The sequence below is a fragment of the Sphaeramia orbicularis genome, chromosome 13 (assembly GCF_902148855.1).
Source record: "Sphaeramia orbicularis chromosome 13, fSphaOr1.1, whole genome shotgun sequence".
In the NCBI taxonomy this organism is placed as follows: Eukaryota; Metazoa; Chordata; class Actinopteri; order Kurtiformes; family Apogonidae; genus Sphaeramia; species Sphaeramia orbicularis.
In genome coordinates, this window is record NC_043969.1 from 52,220,531 (window position 1) to 52,241,182 (window position 20,652).

At 39.9% G+C, this 20,652-nt stretch overlaps 1 protein-coding gene across 3 annotated transcripts in view; it reads left to right on the plus strand.

Annotated features, from left to right (window-relative positions):
• Positions 1-2,583: 2,583 nt before the first annotated feature.
• Positions 2,584-20,652, plus strand: part of LOC115431259 (leucine-rich repeat and fibronectin type III domain-containing protein 1-like protein) — a 47,275-nt gene continuing 29,206 nt past the window's right edge. For all 3 annotated transcript variants that reach the window (XM_030151507.1, XM_030151506.1, XM_030151508.1), the window contains exon 1: positions 2,584-2,720. In XM_030151507.1, the coding sequence (XP_030007367.1) occupies positions 2,707-2,720 (14 nt within the window). In that variant the 5' untranslated portion in view covers positions 2,584-2,706. The remainder of the gene's footprint in view (positions 2,721-20,652) is intronic.

Below are 20,652 nucleotides of genomic sequence, written 5' to 3' on the forward strand. Positions count from 1 at the left end.
TTTGTCGTCCACTCCTGTCTTCCGGTATCGTCCTCTTAAAGGACAGTAGCTCGACCAATGAGATGAGCCCGATTCTGTGTATGTGTGTGTGCTGTCAGCTCATTGGTTACAGAGCAGCAGAGGGGTGGGACTAAGTGTACCCTACACTTGTATTTAAAGGGGCGTGTCTTTCATTAGTTCTATGGACATTTTACAGACTAGTTTGGACTGTGGTGGTCATAGTGGACAAAGTGTGTCCCTTTTCAGCTCAATATGGGACGGTCCCTTTTGTTTCTAAAAACGGGACGATTCCGTTTTTTAAGGGGACGGTTCAAAACGTTAGTTTGGGACATGTGTAGCAACGCCCACTTTGACCTCTGCTAAACCCACCACCCAGTTTAATGGCTGTTGCCCACGTTCAGCCTTGTCCTCGTCATAGGGACACATTCTGGAGACAAAGCTGAACGGAAGCTGAATGTGTGAAACAGCGACAGTCGATCATCAGCAAATTCAGTCTGTGACAGAAATAGAAGTGAAAACCCTTTGGACTATTGTCCATCTGAAGCAGACACAGGCTGTAGGTTCTGGACTATTGTCCATTTGAAGCAGGACACAGGCTGTAGTTCTGGACTATTGTCCATTTGAAGCAGGACCCAGGCTGTAGGTTCTGCAGAAGCCTTTATTGGACTATTAACGGAGTTTAACACTGACTGGAAACAAGAAGAAAACAACTGGAACTATGGGAATATTGGGGTTTGGGATCGGTATCAGTTAGGTTATCGGTATCAGTATCGGTCGTATAAATCAAGTATGTGCATCTCTTCTTACAAGTAAAGCTACTTTCTTCAAAGTACTTCCAGTCGTGTAATCAGAAGGACAGTGTGAATGAGGCGGACCATAAATGTGTAATAATGTGTTGTTTGTCTGAAGTTTATTCCATCAGATCTTCAGTATCGGCCTCTGATTCATGCCTCAGATCTACTGATACCAAGGACGTTTACTCACCTAATTGAGTGCTTTAGTCGTAAACCTGCTCCTTTTGTTTCATCAAAGGGGTGGGATTTATATTCATAATTCTGTTCTGTGGGTTTGATCTGTGGTAAACATCATTAGAAAGTCGTCAAACAGAACCGTACAATCCTCCATCTGTGGCCTTCAGCAGCTCCTACTGTTTCAGTTTCCTTTAATATGACTATATTCATTTTCTTTGGATGTGGCTCTGGAACTTCAGGCTTGATTAGTTTCATTAAAACTAGAACTACTACTATACTAGTATAGCTGCTGTTTTACTGCCCTTTGGTTTGGTGCGATTGAACGTCTTTTCACTCCTTTCCATCACTTTCTTTTTAAATATAACAGTAACACAACCTGTTTTCACTTAGAACGTGCAGATTTGGACCTGTTTACAATGTTCATTATTATTAGTGATGTTTGACGTTTGTTTGAGTCTGACCAGGGGCGCCATGAACACTCAACATTCTGGGCCCCTCTTTCATAAAATCAGTATGTTGTTAATCTGTTGGAGTGGGTGGGGGTGTGGGGGGGCCATGGTCCATATGTGACCTGGATCTGATTCTGTAAAGACAGTCTGAACAGCACTAATCTGACCCAGACCACTTTCATATGCAGTCCTAAATCTGTCGCATTTAATGTGGAATATGAACCAACACACAAAAAAAATCAGATTTCACCAATAAATCCAAATAGTGCATCAGACCTGCTGTGAACGTAACCATGGAACGTGGATCAAAGGCCTGTTTTTGACTTTTACTGTAAATCTAAAGCATAAAAGTCGAATCGGTTCCTGAAGTCTTTAAAGCGTGTAGTCGTACTGCAGGATGAGTACACCTGAAAACTACTGATGGAACCTGGAACCCTGCAGTCGTTCGCTCTAAAACCCTCCAGGACGGCGCAGAGTGTCCTTGAAGGTAATTCAGAGCCCTCAGCTCTGAGCACAGCCGTCAAATGGAAAAGCTGAAGCCACGACGGAGCAAATCTGCAAGGATTCAAAGAAAATGGGTTCACTTTGAAACAGATGAACAGGAGGATCCAAAAAACCTCAAAGAGCCCTGGAACATCCACGGGTGGTGAATCCAGAACATTACCCTAATACCCAGTGAATGTGTTTGGGTTCATGTTGCCCTTCTGGGTTCATGTTGCCCTTCTGGGTTAATGTTGCCCTTCTGGGTTAATGTTGCCCTTCTGGGTTCATGTTTGCCCTTCTGGGTTAATGTTGCCCTTCTGGGTTAATGTTGCCCTTCTGGGTTTATGTTGCCTTCTGGGTTCTTGTTGCCCTTCTGGATTCATGTTGCCCTCCTGGGTTATGTTGGCCTTTCTGTTGTCTCTAGATAAGCCAATCCTTCATCTTTCTGTCTATTCTCCTTTACTTGATTCCTTATCTTATCTTATCTTATCTTATCTATCTTATCTTATTATTATCTTATCTTATCTTATCTTATCCTTATCTTACCTTACCTTTACCTACCTTACCTTACATTACCTTACCTTACCTTATGACCTACATTTATGAACTATTTGGTTCCGTGTTCTTCCTCCTGTCTTGACTTTCATTTTTAACAGGTTGACTGTTATTTTTCCAGGTTCTTTCTGAGTGAATCCAGTCGTCCAATCACAGCTGGACCTGACAGATCAGAGTGAATCCAGTCGTCCAATCACAGCTGGACCTGACAGATCGGACTGGGGGTCTTGGTTCTACCTGTAGCTCAGATGGTCTGTATCAGGTAAGACTTGGGTCCGTTCAAATGGACTGAAACAAGTCTGTCGGTTCTGTTTGTTTACTCTGACACTGGTATCAGTTTAAATGTGTTCTGGGGGGGGGGGTGTCTTAGACTCATGTCTGCCTTAGACTGGTGTGTGTGTGTGCTTGTTTATAGTCCAAAGTGGACCTCACTCACATGGTTCATTTATTCAGTCATTTCAGAACAAAGGTTCCGACCAAAGGTTCTAATGTGTCCACAGTAGGAATTTGGAACGTACAGAAATGATCCTAAACTTCTTCAGAGTTAAAGGTGTCATAGTTTCAAAAAACTCCAGATGTGGACATGACTAATGAACAGCTGTAGTTTCAGGTGGTTCTTTAAACCTGTTCTAATATGAGGTCAGTGTCTGCGCTCAGAACCCTGTTTAAGAACGGAACATGTGAGGACACAACCGTTTAGACTGGAGTCACTTTGGTTAGGTTTGTTTATGTGTGTTTCAGTCATTTGTTTCACTTGTGTGTTTCATTTGTTTCTTTCAGTTTTTCTTTCAGTAGTCTGTTTCAGTTTGTTTCAGTTGTTTGTATGTTGTGTTTTTGTCCACTTTTATTGTGTGTTTTTGTATTTAATCGTGTGTGTGTGTGTGTTACTGTCGTCTCTGTTCATCTGTATTCACTTCATCTGTTTCTGAATGATGGAGTTTTATAATGAAGGAGGCAGGTGTGTGTGTGTGTGTGTGTGTGTGTGTGTGTGTGTGTGGTGTTCCACCTCAGGGTTCCCTCATTGTAGATTAATGCAGAACTTTTCCTCTGTCAGCAAAAACACTTCAACATAAACAGAGGATGTGTGTGTGTGTGTGTGTGTGTGTGTGTGTGTGTGTGTGTGTGGGGTTGTCTGCTGGAGGCCACACACACACACACACCTGGACTGAAGCATTCAACTCAATACACAACACACACTTCAGATCCCATCATCCATCTGTAAAAGGAAGAGGCCTGTGTGTGTGTGTGTGTGTGTGTGTGTGTGTGTGTGTGTGTGTGTGTGTGTGTGTGTGTGTGTGACAGAACCAAACAAGGTTCAGTACCTGACGCTGGGTGACACCTGTCAGCCCCCCCCACCCAGACCCACCCACAAACACAACAACAACAACAGGGTGTGTGTGTGTGTGTGTGTGTGTCCTGCAGTGTGTCCATGTGTGTTCTGTTCTTTCAGTGGACATATGTCCTGCAGGTGGACAGATGGACAAACAGGTAAACACTCCACGGAAAATTCCATGACTGAAAAGTCTGAACAGAAGCTTCTGAACAACAGTATTAACCCTGTGGTCCCCACAGACCATAATATGCACAAACAGACCATAATATGCACAAACAGACCATAATATGCACAAACAGACCATAATATGCACAGACAGACCATAATATGCACAGAAACACAGTAAAGTCACTATGGTTTCAGACAGTTTTTAACTTTTCTTTGGTGTTTCATCGACTTCAGCCATAAAGAAAAAATAACTTTTCTTCAGTAACTGTCAGATTTAACCCTTTAAAGGACATGTGGGTAGAAGAGTGTTAGGGATTTAACACTGTTTATTATGGGATGGATTTAGTGGAAGGATCCTCCCCTCCTGCTCATAGTCCCTCCCCTCATCGTCATACCTCCTTCCACGTCCACCTGTGTCCACCTGTGTCCACGTCCAACTGTGTCCACCTGTGTCCACCTGTGTCCGCCTGTGTCCACCTGTGTCCGCCTGTGTCCACCTGTGTCCACCTGTGTCCACGTCCACCTGTGTCCACCTGTGTCCACCTGTGTCCACCTGTGTCCACCTGTGTCCACGTCCACCTGTGTCCACCTGTGTCCTTCTGTAGGTGTTCTGTCCTCGTCCTCCTTCGTCTTCGTCTTCTTTGAACCAAACTCCTTTGACCTGTTTCATGAATGCACTTCTTTCAGTTTTTTATGTCTGTGTTTTGTTTTTTTTTTCCTCTTGACTTCTAAGGACATCTGGTTCCATAATTAAAACTGAAAGTACAAGGTGAGGCTGTTCTCAGACTGACAGCACATCTGTGAACGCATCAGAGCAAACGCTCAAACCAACTCCACTTCCACAAGCTGACGAAGGATTTGACGTTTAAATGACGACACTGAAAAAAGGTTCAAACTTTATGAAAATTAGATCAGCATTTAAACAGAAACAGCTGAGATACATGTAGGTAAAGGAAAGGGAAACCCTTAAAGACCCTCAACCCTTGAGGAACCTTTAACCCTTAAAGACTCAAACATCCACCTTTAACCTAATCCATCTCCTGATCTAAACTGTTTAATTCCTGTTGATCCACTAATCCTATCAGTCCATGTCAATAACTGGTGTCAAATACAGTTCTTCATCTTTTCATGTCATCAGATATGACCATATTTGGACGTTCAGAGGCTCCGTAGTTACCGTGGAAACACTGTCATCTACAACATTGATTTACCAGTAAATCCCATGGAGTTGGATCAGTGACAGTGGATGGACACACTGGGTTTATATATATATGTATGTATGTGTATATATATATATACAGTACAGGCCAAAAGTTTGGACACACCTTCTCATTCTTCGCATTTTCTTTATTTTCATGACTATTTTCATTGTAGATTCTCACTGAAGGCATCAAAACTATGAATGAACACATGTGGAATTATGTACTTACCAAAAAAGTGTGAAATAACTGAAAACATCTCTTATATTCTAGTTTCTTCAAAGTAGCCACCCTTAGCTCTGATGACTGCCTTGCACACCCTTGGCATTCTCTTGATGAGCTTCCAGAGGTAGTCACCTGAAATGGTTTCCACTTCATAGCTGTGCCTTGTCAGGGTTACTTAGTGGAATTTCTTGCCTTATTGATGGGGTTGGGACCATCAGTTGTGTTGTGCAGAAGTCAGGTTGATGCACAGCTGACAGCCCTATTGGACAACTGTTAGAATACATATTATGGCGAGAACCAATCAGCTAAGTAAAGACAAACGAGTGGCCATCATTACTTTAAGAAATGAAGGTCAGTCAGTCTAGAAAATTTCAAAAACTTTGAATGTGTCCCCAAGTGCAGTCGCAAAAACCATCAAGCGCTCCAACGAAACTGGCTCACATGAGGACCGCCCCAGGAAAGGAAGACCAAGAGTCACCTCTGATGCTGAAGATAAGTTCATCTGAGTCACCAGCCTCAGAAATCGCAAATTAACAGCAGCTCAGATTAGAGACCAGATGAATACCACACAGAGCTCTAGCAGCAGACACATCTCTACAACAACTGTTAAGAGGAGACTGCGTGAATCAGGCCTTCATGGTCAAACAGCTGCTAGGAAACCACTGCTCAGGAGAGGCAACAAACACAAGAGATTTATTTGGGCCAAGAAACCCAAGGAATGGACATTAGACCAGTGGAAATCTGTGCTTTGGTCTGATGAGTCCAAATCTCAGATCTTTGGATCCAACCGCCGTGTCTTTGTGCGACGCAGAAAAGGTGAACGGATGGATGCTACATGCCTGGTTCCCACCGTGAAGCATGGAGGGGGAGGTGTGATGGTGTGGGGGTGCTTTGCTGGTGACGCTGTTGGGGATTTATTCAAGATTGAAGGCAACCTGAATCAGCATGGCTACCACAGCAGCCTGCAGTGACATGCCATTCCATCCGGTCTGCGTTTAGTTGGACCATCATTTATGTTTCAACAGGACAATGACCCCAAACACACCTCCAGGCTGTGTGAGGGATATTTGACCAAGAAGGAGAGTGATGGAGTGCTGCGCCAGATGACCTGGCCTCCACAGTCACCGGACCTGAACCCAATCGAGATGGTTTGGGGTGAGCTGGACCGCAGAGTGAAGGCAAAAGGACCAACAAGTGCTAAGTATCTGTGGGAACTTCTTCAAGACTGTTAGGAAACCATTTCAGGTGACTACCTCTGGAAGCTCATCAAGAGAATGGCAAGAGTGTGCAAGGCAGTCATCAGAGCTAAGGGTGGCTACTTTGAAGAAACTAGAATATAAGAGATGTTTTCAGTTATTTCACACTTTTTTGGTAAGTACATGATTCCACATGTGTTCATTCATAGTTTTGATGCCTTCAGTGAGAATCTACAATGAAAATAGTCATGAAAATAAAGAAAATGTGAAGAATGAGAAGGTGTGTCCAAACTTTTGGCCTGTACTGTAAATATATATATATATATATATATATATATATAATACTAATGCTCTTTTTGTGTCAGTCATTTTCTTTGGGTTCTTTTCTTTTTTTGTTCTTTGACTTTCGTTGATCACCTCAGTGGTTTCTGGTTTTTTTGTTTTTTACTGTCGCTTTTTTGCTGTAAATGATTCAAACCCATTAAATGTCTGTGGTTTTGGAGGACGGACAAATGTCCCTGAACACATTCAGATGGAAACAGGAACATAAAACAACACATTAACTCATCAGCACCAATTAGTGATGAACACTAACACACCTGGACAAAAGTTAAAGACTGCATTTATTTATTATCAGCAGCTCAGATGAGACTAAAAACAGGAAATGAGGCTCACTTAGTCTGACGTCTGTTAATGTGAGTTTGGAAAGAGTTCATGTCAAATGGATCAAATATAAATGAAGAGAATTGAATAGTTTGACCTTTTATACGTTTGATAAACAGAACATGAGGAAACCAGGTAATAACTAAACACATCCTTCATTTATCGTCTGTTTTTTTCCTTTAACTCATCCTTAAGTCGACAATTCGAGATTTTTCTTTTTTTGCTTAATTCAATTTTTTTTTGCTTAATTCAAGATTTTTTTCTGAATTCAATTTTTTTTGTTTAATTCAAGATTTTTTTTCCTTAATTCAAGATTTGATTTGCTTTATTCAATATTTTTTATTTATTTATTTTGTTTTGCTTAATTAAAGATTTTTTTGCCTGGTAATGAGCATTCTAGATTCAAAACAACACAGATTTATGTTCATGTTTATGGAAGGGCGGACACAGACATCTACCAGAAGAAAGAAGCTCATCAGCATATTTGGGATTGAATGGACAAACCAACATTATGCACTTGTGTTTGGAACACATTTATGTAAATATGGGACAGTTTAGCTCAGATGGACCATGGACCAAAGGGACTAGTGTGAGGACGATCCAACACTGACCAGTGTAGAGCAGATGATGCGTTCACTGTCCTCCTGTCATAATGTGTGCGTCCCAGAGTTTCCAACAGTTATTAAAGGATGTTTGTTTTAAATGACGACATAAGAAATGAGTGAAAAGTGACTTTTTCAGTCAAATATGTCATTACCTGAACATAAAAACAAACATCTACAGGATTCATTGGGTTCATTTCTTTTGGTTTTACCTATTTTATTAGTTTGTTTTTTCACTTTGTTACTTATTGTGTTTATTTTTTTTCTGTATTTTTTTTCCTACTTTATATTTTCTTCAGTTTTGTTCAGTTTGTGGCTTGTTTTGTACATGTTACTCATTTTTGTTCATTTTATTAATCACTTTGGCTGTTTTTGTTCATTGTCTTATTTTTATTCCTTTTTTGCCTAGTTTTATTCAGGTTTTGCTTCTGTTTTTCACGTTATTTTGTAACTTTTCTAATTGGTTTTTGTTCATTTATTATGTTTTTATATATATATATATATATATATATATATATATATATACCCAGTGTGTCCATCCACTGTCATTGATCCAACTCCATGGGTTTGACTGGGGAATCAATGTTGTAGATGACAGTGTTTCCACAGTAACTACGGAGCCTCTGAATGTCCAAATATGGTCATATCTGATGACCATGAAAAGATGAAGAACTGTATTTGACACCAATTATTGACATGGATTGATAGGATTAGTGGATCAACAGGAACTAAACAGTTTAGATCAGTAGATGGTTTCGGTGGATCACCTCATTTGCAAAATTAAATATGAATGTAATTGTAATGATGTTGGACGGCCTCTCTCTGTTTGTTTTGTCTGTCTCTCTCACCCTGTTTGGTTTTGACACCGTTGGCCAGTGAATGCCTCATTGTCTCAGTTACCTCGACACACACACACGCACACGCACACACCCTCACACACACACACGCACACACACACACACACACCCTCACACACACACACACACACTCACACTCTCTATTGTCTTTACCTTATCGCCAGTTTCCACCTACCATTGGTTGTGGTCTCTCTCTCTCTCTCTCTCTCTCTCTCTCACACACACACACACACACACACACGTGGAGGTGATGGTGTCCTCTGGTCATCCTGGACTCACTGCAGGGTCAGTTCCATTTTGGACACTAGCTCGTCCACTGGGCAAAACACAACACACTGCCCCAAAAGACACACACACCAACACACACCAACACACACTAACACACACGTCCTCAGGCGCTTTGACTAAACAGACTTCCTCCTAAAAACACAGACATGCATGAATACATTCACACGCTCCAAATGTAGGCCCCAAAAACAAACAACACACACACACTCACACACACACACACACACACACACATACATACAAACACAAACACACACTCTCTCTCCTGCTTGACTGAAAAAGTGACATTAAGGCGACGATAGGAAAAAGCTGAAAAAGTCCAAAATTAAATGAATAAAGAAGCAGAGGAGCAGCGACAGATCAGTCAGATGGAAATCCAAACGCCACTGGGAGGAAAATGTTGTTGATGTTAAATTCAACAGACCTTCGAAAGTTGGAGGGGTTTAAAATAACCCTCAGCTCAACTCACCTTAAATAAATGAACAGAGGGAAATACGCCAAAGCACTGCACAAGGCACAACTGAAGCTCCACCATACTCAAATATATATACACATATATGTAAATATATACTCAAATATATGTACACATATACTGTATATAAATATAGACTCAAATATATATACATATATCCTGAAATGCATATACACACACACACATACACACACATACTGTATATAAATATGTACTGAAATATATATACATATGTTTAAATATACACTGAAATAAATAAATAAATAAATAAATAAATATATATATATATATATATATATATACATATATATATATATATATATATATATATATATATATATATATATATATGGGGTACCACAGGGCCTGTTCCTGGGTCCACATGGGGTCCTGATCTGTATTATCTGTGTTTAAATCAGATGTGTGGTTTTTGAACCCAAACCAACCAGGACCTGTAGAACTGAGCTGAGATCACCAGGAAGGACTAGAACTGCAGCTGCAGATACGGATTAGATTTAGAACCCATTAAACTACTGACTATTTTGTTCGATTCAATTAAATGATTACTCAAATCATTAAAAAAAATAGCATCAGTATGAAACAGATGCGTGAAAATGACAAACAACTGAAACAACCATGAAAAGTATGAAAGTAAAAGTATGTAGAATAAATATATGTGTATATAAATGCTCCCCCCAGTGTACAGTCTGTATATAAATATCTACAGATGTAAACCCAGTTCAGTTCCATCTGTATAATCTGTTCGCTCAGTCTGAAACACATGTGGATGTTGTGTTTGTTTACAGTTCTGCAGCAGTGCATGATGGTCCGCTGGTTGTTGCACATGCTCAGTGTCCAGTTGAATGTCCAAAGCCCCTCCCCTCACAGATGTGGACACGTACGAACCTTCACACCAGTGGACAAACGTCTGTGTTTACCAATGTAGATCAGGTGGACGGAGGCTGTTATTAAATCCCAGAATGCATCAGGAATAATTGGACCGATCAGGACAGGAAATGATTATTATTATTATTAGACTGTCTTGACTGATACGGAACAGAGATGAAATATATATGAAAATGAAAACACATGGACCGTCGAACAAAACCCACTGGATTTTATTAAACTGAAAAGATGAGAATTAGAAAAGGAACAAAAATATGTCATTGAAGACGTTCTCAGCAGAACTACATATTATTATTATTATTATTATTATTATTATTATCATAATACAGTGCTGTCATGTTTCACATAATTATCAAACACATATTTGTCTTAGCTCTGGTTGGCTGAGGTGTGTTTAAAGCTGTGGTAAATTACCCAGAAGCCTTTGGGAGTCTGAGTGGGTTTGGGCTATTTTTGAATTCCTCTGGTTTCAAACTCATGACCGTCATGAACGTCCGTCTGTTTTCAACATGAATGTGTTCAGCCACAAACATTCAGTCACTTTTGAAACATCACAAATATCAGCAGGTCTTCAACGGTTTGGTGAAACAGGAGGTGTGTAAACAGGAAGTGTGTAAACAGGAAGTGTGTAAACAGGAAGTGTGTAAACAGGAAGTGTGTAAACAGGAGGTGTGTAAACAGGAAGTGTGTAAACAGGAGGTGTGTAAACAGGAAGTGTGTAAACAGGAGGTGTGTAAACAGGAAGTGTGTAAACAGGAGGTGTGTAAACAGGAGGTGTGTAAACAGGAGGTGTGTAAACAGGAAGTGTGTAAAGAGGAGGTGTGTAAAGAGGAAGTGTGTAAAGAGGAGGTGTGTAAAGAGGAGGTGTGTAAACAGGAAGTGTGTAAACAGGAGGTGTGTAAACAGGAAGTGTGTAAACAGGAGGTGTGTAAACAGGAAGTGTGTAAAGAGGAGGTGTGTAAAGAGGAGGTGTGTAAAGAGGAAGTGTGTAAAGAGGAGGTGTGTAAAGAGGAAGTGTGTAAACAGGAGGTGTGTAAAGAGGAAGTGTGTAAAGAGGAGGTGTGTAAAGAGGAAGTGTGTAAACAGGAGGTGTGTAAACAGGAAGTGTGTAAAGAGGAGGTGTGTAAAGAGGAGGTGTGTAAACAGGAAGTGTGTAAACAGGAGGTGTGTAAACAGGAAGTGTGTAAAGAGGAGGTGTGTAAACAGGAGGTGTGTAAACAGGAAGTGTGTAAACAGGAGGTGTGTAAACAGGAAGTGTGTAAACAGGAGGTGTGTAAACAGGAAGTGTGTAAAGAGGAGGTGTGTAAAGAGGAGGTGTGTAAAGAGGAGGTGTGTAAACAGGAAGTGTGTAAAGAGGAGGTGTGTAAAGAGGAGGTGTGTAAACAGGAGGTGTGTAAACAGGAAGTGTGTAAAGAGGAAGTGTGTAAACAGGAAGTGTGTAAACAGGAAGTGTGTAAACAGGAGGCGTGTAAACAGGAAGTGTGTAAACAGGAGGTGTGTAAAGAGGAAGTGTGTAAACAGGAAGTGTGTAAAGAGGAAGTGTGTAAACAGGAGGTGTGTAAACAGGAAGTGTGTAAACAGTTTTGGTTTGTTTTTTTTCCTTATTTGGTTCATTTTTTTCATTCCATCCTCACATTTGACTTCAACTTATTTTGTTTATTTGACTTGTGTTATGAACAAACTCAACCTAAACTCACAGAAAACTTCAAATCCACAATGAAAAACATAGAACCTGAACTGATTTTCACCAAAAACATGATGAATGAACCATTTTTAGAACATACAGGGTGGGGAAGCAAAATGTACACTGAACATTTAGTTGTTTTTTCTCAACAGGCACTACGTCAGTTGTTTTGAACCCAAACATATACTGATGTCATAATCATACCTAACACTATTATCCATACCTTTTCACAAACTTTTGCCCATATGAGTAATCAGGAAAGCAAACGTCAAAGAGTGTGTGATTTGCTGAATGCGCTCGTCACACCAAAGGAGATTTCAAAAATAGTTGGAGTGTCCATAAAGACTGTTTATAATGGAAAGAAGAGAATGACTATGAGCAAAACTATTACCAGAAAGTCTGGAAGATACTATTAAAGAAGAATGGGAGAAGTTGTCACCTGAATATTTGAGGAACACTTGCACAAGTTTCAGGAAGCGTGTGAAGGCAGTTATTGAGAAAGAAGGAGGACACATAGAATAAAAACATTTTCTATTATGGACATTTTCTTGTGACAAATAAATTCTCATGACTTTAAATAAACTAATTGGTCATACACTGTCTTTCAATCCCTGCCTCAAAATATTGTAAATTTTGCTTCCCCACCCTGTAGAATGAACATATAAACTGAAAACTACAAAAACACACACGCACATTTGGTAAACAAATGTGTGTGTGTGTGTGTGTGTGTGTGTGTATATATACAGTATTTATACAGTAAATATATAGATATATACCGTACTTTACTGACTATAAGCCGCAGGTGTCCACGTTGTGACATGAGATATTTCCACAGACAGATGGTAAACACACAGATTATTTACATGTTTATTTCCATCCCTTCACTGCTTTTTTCCAAACAGTGTCTGTAACACAGCAGTAAAACGTCAGGAACAGGCTGGTTCAAAAACCCAGAACAGTCATCGATCTGTGTCTTCCTCTTCTTCTGCTCATTAAACCACTGCAGTCGTCTTCTTCAGTGTTCTTCAGCTGAACATCCTCAAAGGCTCCGTCACACTCCTTCTACGTCTCTCTTCGTTGTTGCTCAATGGCACTTCGGTGCTGCAGCTCTGTTTCCTCCTTTACAGACCCATCGATTGCTTTTAACTTAAAAGCTGCAAAATCTGCATTTCTTCATGTTTTCCATGATGAGGGTTTGTGCATGACACGCAAAATGATGGTTCACAGTTCAGATAAAAATTTCTCCTCTTCATCACCTCTTCCACCCGTCTGTCTCACTTTTGTGTTTCCTGCTAGAGCGCCTCCTGGAGGCCGTTAGCCCATGTGTGTGTGTGTGTTTGTGTATGTATATATATATATATATATATATATATACACACACACACAACTGTATACACCTATATATAACTATTACAACTGTTATACATATATTATACAACTATACACACATCCAACTGTCGACTGCTGCTGTCGAACTGCAGTTGAACTCTAATTCCAGTCTCCTGTTCCAGGACTAAACCTCTGTATTTTCTTTGACCTGGTTGGATTTCCTCTGTTTTTGTGAGAAAACCCACTTGGATGTGAACAGTGTGAACTGTGTGTGACTGCATTTATGAAATCACGCTGAGACGGAAGGGAAGAGTCTGGAAAGAATGGATACACAAGGAACCCAAGCATTAGAACAGGATGGACGGAATACTGACGAGGACCCCAAAGACCAGGGGTTCTGTTCACACATGGACCCAACAGAACCAACAGAACCATCGTCTCAGTGTGATTTCATAAATGCAGTCACACACAGTTCACACTGTTCACATCCAAGTGGGTTTTCTCACAAAAACAGAGGAAATCCAACCAGGTCAAAGAAAATACAGAGGTTCAGTCCTGGAACAGGAGACTGGAATTAGAGTTCAACTGCAGTTCAACAGCAACTGTCCATTTTACCGTCGTATATATGAAACTTTCTGCACAGTTTGTTGATGGATGATGGACCAACGGGACTAGTGTGGACATGTGTTAAAGGGACAGAGGTCCACAGTCTGAGTGGTCTGTTCCCAGGTCTGTTGAACCCCTCACAGTCCCTGAACGCACCATCGTGTCCAAATCCCAAATGGACTCCAGATGTTCTATATTCTGATATTTTCCTCCAGTTCAGGAACAGAACCACAGGCTGAATCCATTTGTCCCTCAGACGTCCACACCAGAGCTCAGAAAGACACAAACAAATGGACCATGTACTGGAGAATACTCGGATACTTCCCTCATGTACTGTGTACCATGTACATGGAATGTTCCTGTAGGTTCCCATGACGACAGACTGTCTATAACACTGATGTGGTTCAGTTCAATAGAAAGGATGTTGAATTCAACTGGGTTTGGATCCTCAAACCCTGGGACCTCCTTCTGAGGGGAGAAGCTCCTCCTCCTCTTTTCTCCTTCTCCTCCTTCTCTTCCTCCTCTTTTCTCCTCCTCCTCCTCCTCTTTTCTCCTCCTGTAGTTGTTTCTTATTGACATGTTCATCCTTTCGTCAACACCATCAGTCTGTATTTGCACAAACATCAGTCAACTGAGTGTATTTGTGTGTTTGTTTTCTTGTGTTTGTGTACTTTTCGGTTTGTTTACTTGTGTGTGTGTGTGTGTGTGTGTGTGTGTGTGTGTGTGTGCGCGTGCGTGCGTGCGTGCGTTCGTGTGTGTACTTGTGTGTATTTCAGGTGTGTATGTGTGTGTCTTTCTTGTTTTTCCTCCGTCTCTCCAGAACACTCTACTGTCTGACAGGAACATTTAAGGTTTGAATGGATCAATCCCATCATTTTCATCTTTTCATTTCCTGCTGAATCTGGAGTGAACAAACCCACAGCATCATGTGATTGATCTGTGTGTGTTTGATCTGTGTGTTTGATCTGTGTGTGTTTGATCTGTGTGTTTGATCTGTGTGTGTTTGATCTGTGTGTGTTTGATTATACAGTGTGTTTTACTCCAGACTGTTAAAAAATACAGTTTGTTTCTGTCGTTTAAAGGGTTAAAATATGACAGTGATTGAATATTTGATATATTTTTTAATGGATCCAGTTGATGAAATAGAAAAAATTAATATAAAAAAGTTAAACACAAACTGTATGAAACACATGTTGAGGTCATTCGGACACTATGCATATTATGGTCTGTCTTTAAAGGGTGTCCAGCAGAGGCGATTTCTCTCAGACTTCAGTGGAAGCTCAGCTTCCCCTAAAATGACTCAAATTAAATGCTCAGATCTGTTCAGTTGTTTTCATTTCATTGACTCCAAATGTGTTGGAACACGTTCATCTCTCAGACCAGTTGGTTCAGAATCAGTTTGATCCCAGATCAGTGGACTGGATGTTGTTCACTTCTCCTCCATTCCCGTGTCTGTGTTTTCTCCTCCATCTCTGCTCAGTGCATTTGTCTGTAGACGCTCAGCGTCCATGCACTTCAATGGGACTGAGTGGAACTGGTTTTGTCATTGCCTCTAAACTGGATGCTAATTGGATAAATGCCCCGCCCCCGGACGCCTGGTGTCTCTGGGGGTGAATGGAGCTGTGGGCGGAACTTGGCTGGGCCGGACGCTGAACTTCCGCGTGCTGACTGGAGGATGGGTCCGAAGGCTGAATGCGGTTTGATTGACAGCTGTTTTCAGATCTGCTCCTTCACTGACACAGTTCAGTTTAATACCGTCACACATTCTGCTGTGAAATCAGAGAAACCAAATGACTTGTTCATTTCTTGCACTGTAAATAAAACACACTCATTGTACTTCCTTGTTTCAATTTAACATAATTTCAGCGTTTACTTGGTACAATAAGGTCACTGACCATTTTCTTAAAAAGGAACGGAGGGACGAATTTATGTTTAACTAACTTGACCATTTTTTTTTTATGTAAGCCGACAATGAGCTTCCCCTGTCTGAAAGACGAGTAGCTGCCACTGGTGTCCAGGGGTTAAATGCTCCTACAGATAATAACGTAAAACTCCTGGTGTTCATAAAGTTTCAGTGGTTTCAACACTTCATCTGTTTCAGATGCTGCAGGCGTTGACCAGAGCCGTTTCACATGATCAGTTTAATTTAATTTCATCTGATCAAACGTGTTGAACGATGTTAATAATCGACTGCATCATTTCATTTCTGTAAATATTCACAGGTTTTTACTTTAGTTTTTTTTTTTCTTCTGTCGAACACAGAAAATGTTGTCCTAACAATTCAACCACACACACACACACGCACATACACACACACACACACATACACGCACACACACACACAGGAGCTGATTGGTGTTTCAAATGTCAGCCTCATTTCTGTTCCGTCATCTTTATTCATGGATTTATGTAAAATTATTCAGAATCACATCACATTACATTCAACAGCACAAATTCAACTGGTAAAATTATTTAAATTCTGTCTCTACAATACACAAACTAATCATGTTTGTGTATTTGTGTGTACAACTACACACACACACATCAAAAAACAAACCCAGTCACATGATTAGAATCTTTTCTTCACATCAGGACACAACGTTTTAAAACAGACTCAGATTAAACCAAAATGAACAAAAACAGGTCAGACAGTAAAAAAAAAACAACACAATCAACAATACATGATGACAAATATACACTATTATTAATGATGTTTTACAGAGAAACAAGTCAAATTACAGAAGAATAACATGAACAACCAGAACTTTATCAATAACAGTCAGTGTAATTCTGTCAATATTCAACCTCAGTTTATCATTTACACATGTTCATTAAAACAGCAGATCTACAAACACAACATTTAATGATGTCGAGACATCTGATAAACATGAACACAGTTAACAGAGAAAAATAACAAATATGGGCAAAATAAAGAATAACAAAAGGAAAACTTGTACAAAAATGAACAAAAGTTGGGGAAAAGGAATAGAAATAAACCACAAATAGCACAAAAGATGAACAAAATAAAGAAGAATAAACAAAATATGCACAAAAATGAAAAAACAAAACTGAGAACCATTAACAAAACAATGTTAAAATGACAACGTACAAACCACAGTGGATTTAAAATACATAAAACACGGAAGAACAGAAAGAACATTGGTCTGGTTGACACCTCCCCCCCCCCCAAGTAATGGTGCAGTTGATGAGCTGGGAGTTGTAACGGGCTGATGATGTCACTACGGGGGTCCTGTTGCATGCTGGGAAGTGTTGACGGTGTGTTTGACATCACATCAGATGAGTCAAGTCAAATTTAACCTTTAAACACCCACTTATATTTAAGGGATTTAGCTCTGTTTAGTCTAATATGATCCTCCACATGTACGATGTTTCAGTGTAAATCCTGTATTTTTTATATTTCATTCACTGATTATTTCAATGTTCATTAAAGAGCAGAGTAAAGTTCAGGGTCATTATGTAAAAACACACAAAAAAAATGAATAAACAGTGAGTTTTTCAGTCAAATCTGTCATGAACTGACCATAAACCTTTATGTCTGTGATGCGTTCAGGTGTCATGTCTCAGCCTATAGTGGATGTAAATGTTTTTATGTCTGTGATGCGTTCAGGTGTCACGTCTCAGTCTATAGTGGATGTAAATGTATTTCTTTCTGTGATGCGTTCAGGTGTCATGTCTCAGCCTATAGTGGATGTAAATGTATTTATGTCTGTGATGCGTTCAGGTGTCATGTCTCAGCCTATAGTGGATGTAAATGTATTTATATCCGTGATGCGTTCAGGTGTCATGTCTCAGGCTAGAGTGGATGTAAATGTATTTATGTCTGTGATGCATTCAGGTGTCATGTCTCAGTCTATAGTGGATGTAAATGTATTTCTGTCTGTGATGCGTTCAGGTGTCATGTCTCAGCTTATTGTGGATGTAAATGTATTTCTTTTTGTGATGCGTTCAGGTGTCATGTCACAGCCTATAGTGGATGTAAATGTATTTACGTCTGTGATGCGTTCAGGTGTCATGTCTCAGCCTATAGTGGATGTAAATGTATTTCTTTCTGTGATGCATTCAGGTGTCATGTCTCTGCCTATAGTGGATGTAAATGTATTTACGTCTGTGATGCGTTCAGGTGTCATGTCTCTGCCTGTAGTGGATGTAAATGTATTTACATCTGTGATGCGTTCAGGTGTCATGTCTCAGCCTATAGAGGATGTAAATGTATTTCTTTCTGTGATGCGTTCAGGTGTCATGTCTCAGTCTATAGTGGATGTAAATGTATTTCTGTCTGTGATGCGTTCAGGTGTCATGTCTCAGCTTATTGTGGATGTAAATGTATTTCTTTTTGTGATGCGTTCAGGTGTCATGTCACAGCCTATAGTGGATGTAAATGTATTTACGTCTGTGATGCGTTCAGGTGTAATGTCTCAGCCTATAGTGGATGTAAATGTATTTACGTCTGTGATGTGTTCAGGTGTCATGTCTCAGCCTATAGTGGATGTAAATGTATTTCTTTCTGTGATGCATTCAGGTGTCATGTCTCTGCCTATAATGGATGTAAATGTATTTACGTCTGTGATGCGTTCAGGTATCATGTCTCTGCCTGTAGTGGATGTAAATGTATTTACATCTGTGATGCGTTCAGGTGTCATGTCTCAGCCTATAGTGGATGTAAATGTATTTATGTCTGTGATGCGTTCAGGTGTCATGTCTCTGCCTATAGTGGATGTAAATGTATTTATGTCTGTGATGCGTTCAGGTGTCATGTCTCTGCCTATAGTGGATGTAAATGTATTTACGTCTGTGATGCGTTCAGGTGTCATGTCTCTGCCTGTAGTGGATGTAAATGTATTTACGTCTGTGATGCGTTCAGGTGTCATGTCTCTGACTGTAGTGGATGTAAATATATTTACAACTGTGATGCGTTCAGGTGTCATGTCTCAGCCTGTAGTGGATGTAAATGTATTTCTTTCTGTGATGCATTCAGGTGTCATGTCTCAGCCTATAGTGGATGTAAATGTATTTCTGTCTGTGATGCGTTCAGGTGTCATGTCTCAGCTTATTGTGGATGTAAATGTATTTCTTTTTGTGATGCGTTCAGGTGTCATGTCACAGCCTATAGTGGATGTAAATGTATTTATGTCTGTGATGCGTTCAGGTGTCATGTCTCAGCCTATAGTGGATGTAAATGTATTTCCTTCTGTGATGCGTTCAGGTGTCATGTCTCAGCCTATAGTGGATGTAAATGTATTTCCTTCTGTGATGCGTTCAGGTGTCTGTGAATACGCCCCTGCTGCAGTGATAATCACATTCCTGTTTGTTCACATGAGCCGTTCCTCGGGGAGCTCAGCAAATGCAAATGGTGATAATATGACCAGAGGAGACCTGAGCATCCGCAGATTACACCCCCCCCACACACACCGCGAACCAATCAGATCACCCCCCCTCCCACTCCCACTCCCACCCCCCAGGGCTGAGGAAAACTGTAAATGACTTCAGATGTCCTTGTATTCACAGTCGTGTTCTTTTGAATGTGTGGGTCCTACTCCAGGTTCTGCACACGACAGTTCTAGATTCAATTCCTGCACCAACACCTTCTACGAGAGAGTAAAAATAAATACATTTAACATTTGACCAAGAAACGGAAATAAAAGAATATGAACCAGTGTTAGTGTTGATCACTGACAGGAGGAACGAAGAAAAAATAAACAACTAATTCAATTTATATGGAGAATATTGGGGGGAAAATTTGAATCAAAATGTTAAATGTGTCCTACCCTACCCCTACCCCAGCCCTACCCTAACCCTACCCTAATACCCTAACCCTACCCTAATACCCTAACCCTACCCTAATACCCTAACCCTACCCCAGTGTTTGATATAAACTGGTTAACACAGTCCCTCCTCTGAACACTCAGACCTTCATAGATGTGTTCAGTCAAACACATTTGCATCAGTCGTCCAATAATGTATCAACTTTCATAATCAGCATCATAATCTATACATGAAGTTTCCTTAATTATGGATCTCAATTTTGTATAGTATTGTATGAAAACAGTTGATACTGTGGTGAAGGCCTGTCTGCTCAGACGTGTTTAATAGTCTGATTTATAGGTGTGCATTTTTCGTACACTTGGTGACAGATGTTAGTATTTTTGAACATTTGACCTAGCGCCAAAAATAATAATGCAAATTAACAAATGTTGGAGTTAATCATTGACATATTCCAGGCTGCAAAACTCAAATAATATGTGATCCAATTTTTATGTAGTATTTTGAAAAAAAATTATATATATATATATATATTTTTTTTTTTAAATCAAAAACTGTAGTGACATCACAATCAAAAGAGATCGTTTAAAGGGATAAAAAAAAAAAAAAGTAAAATGAATGATTATTTGTTATTTATGATTAGGGCTGACCTTGATTTACAAAAATGAAATCAAATTAGAGCAGAAATATAAATCAATATATACTATTTAATACTTTGATTTATAGGTATGAGTTTTTCGCACACTTGGTAACAGATGCTAGTATTTTTGAAGATTTCACCTAGTGCCAAAAATAATAATGCAAATTAACCGATGTTGGAGTTAATCATTGACATATGCCAGGATGAAAAAATCAAATAATATGTGATCCACTTTTTATGTTGTG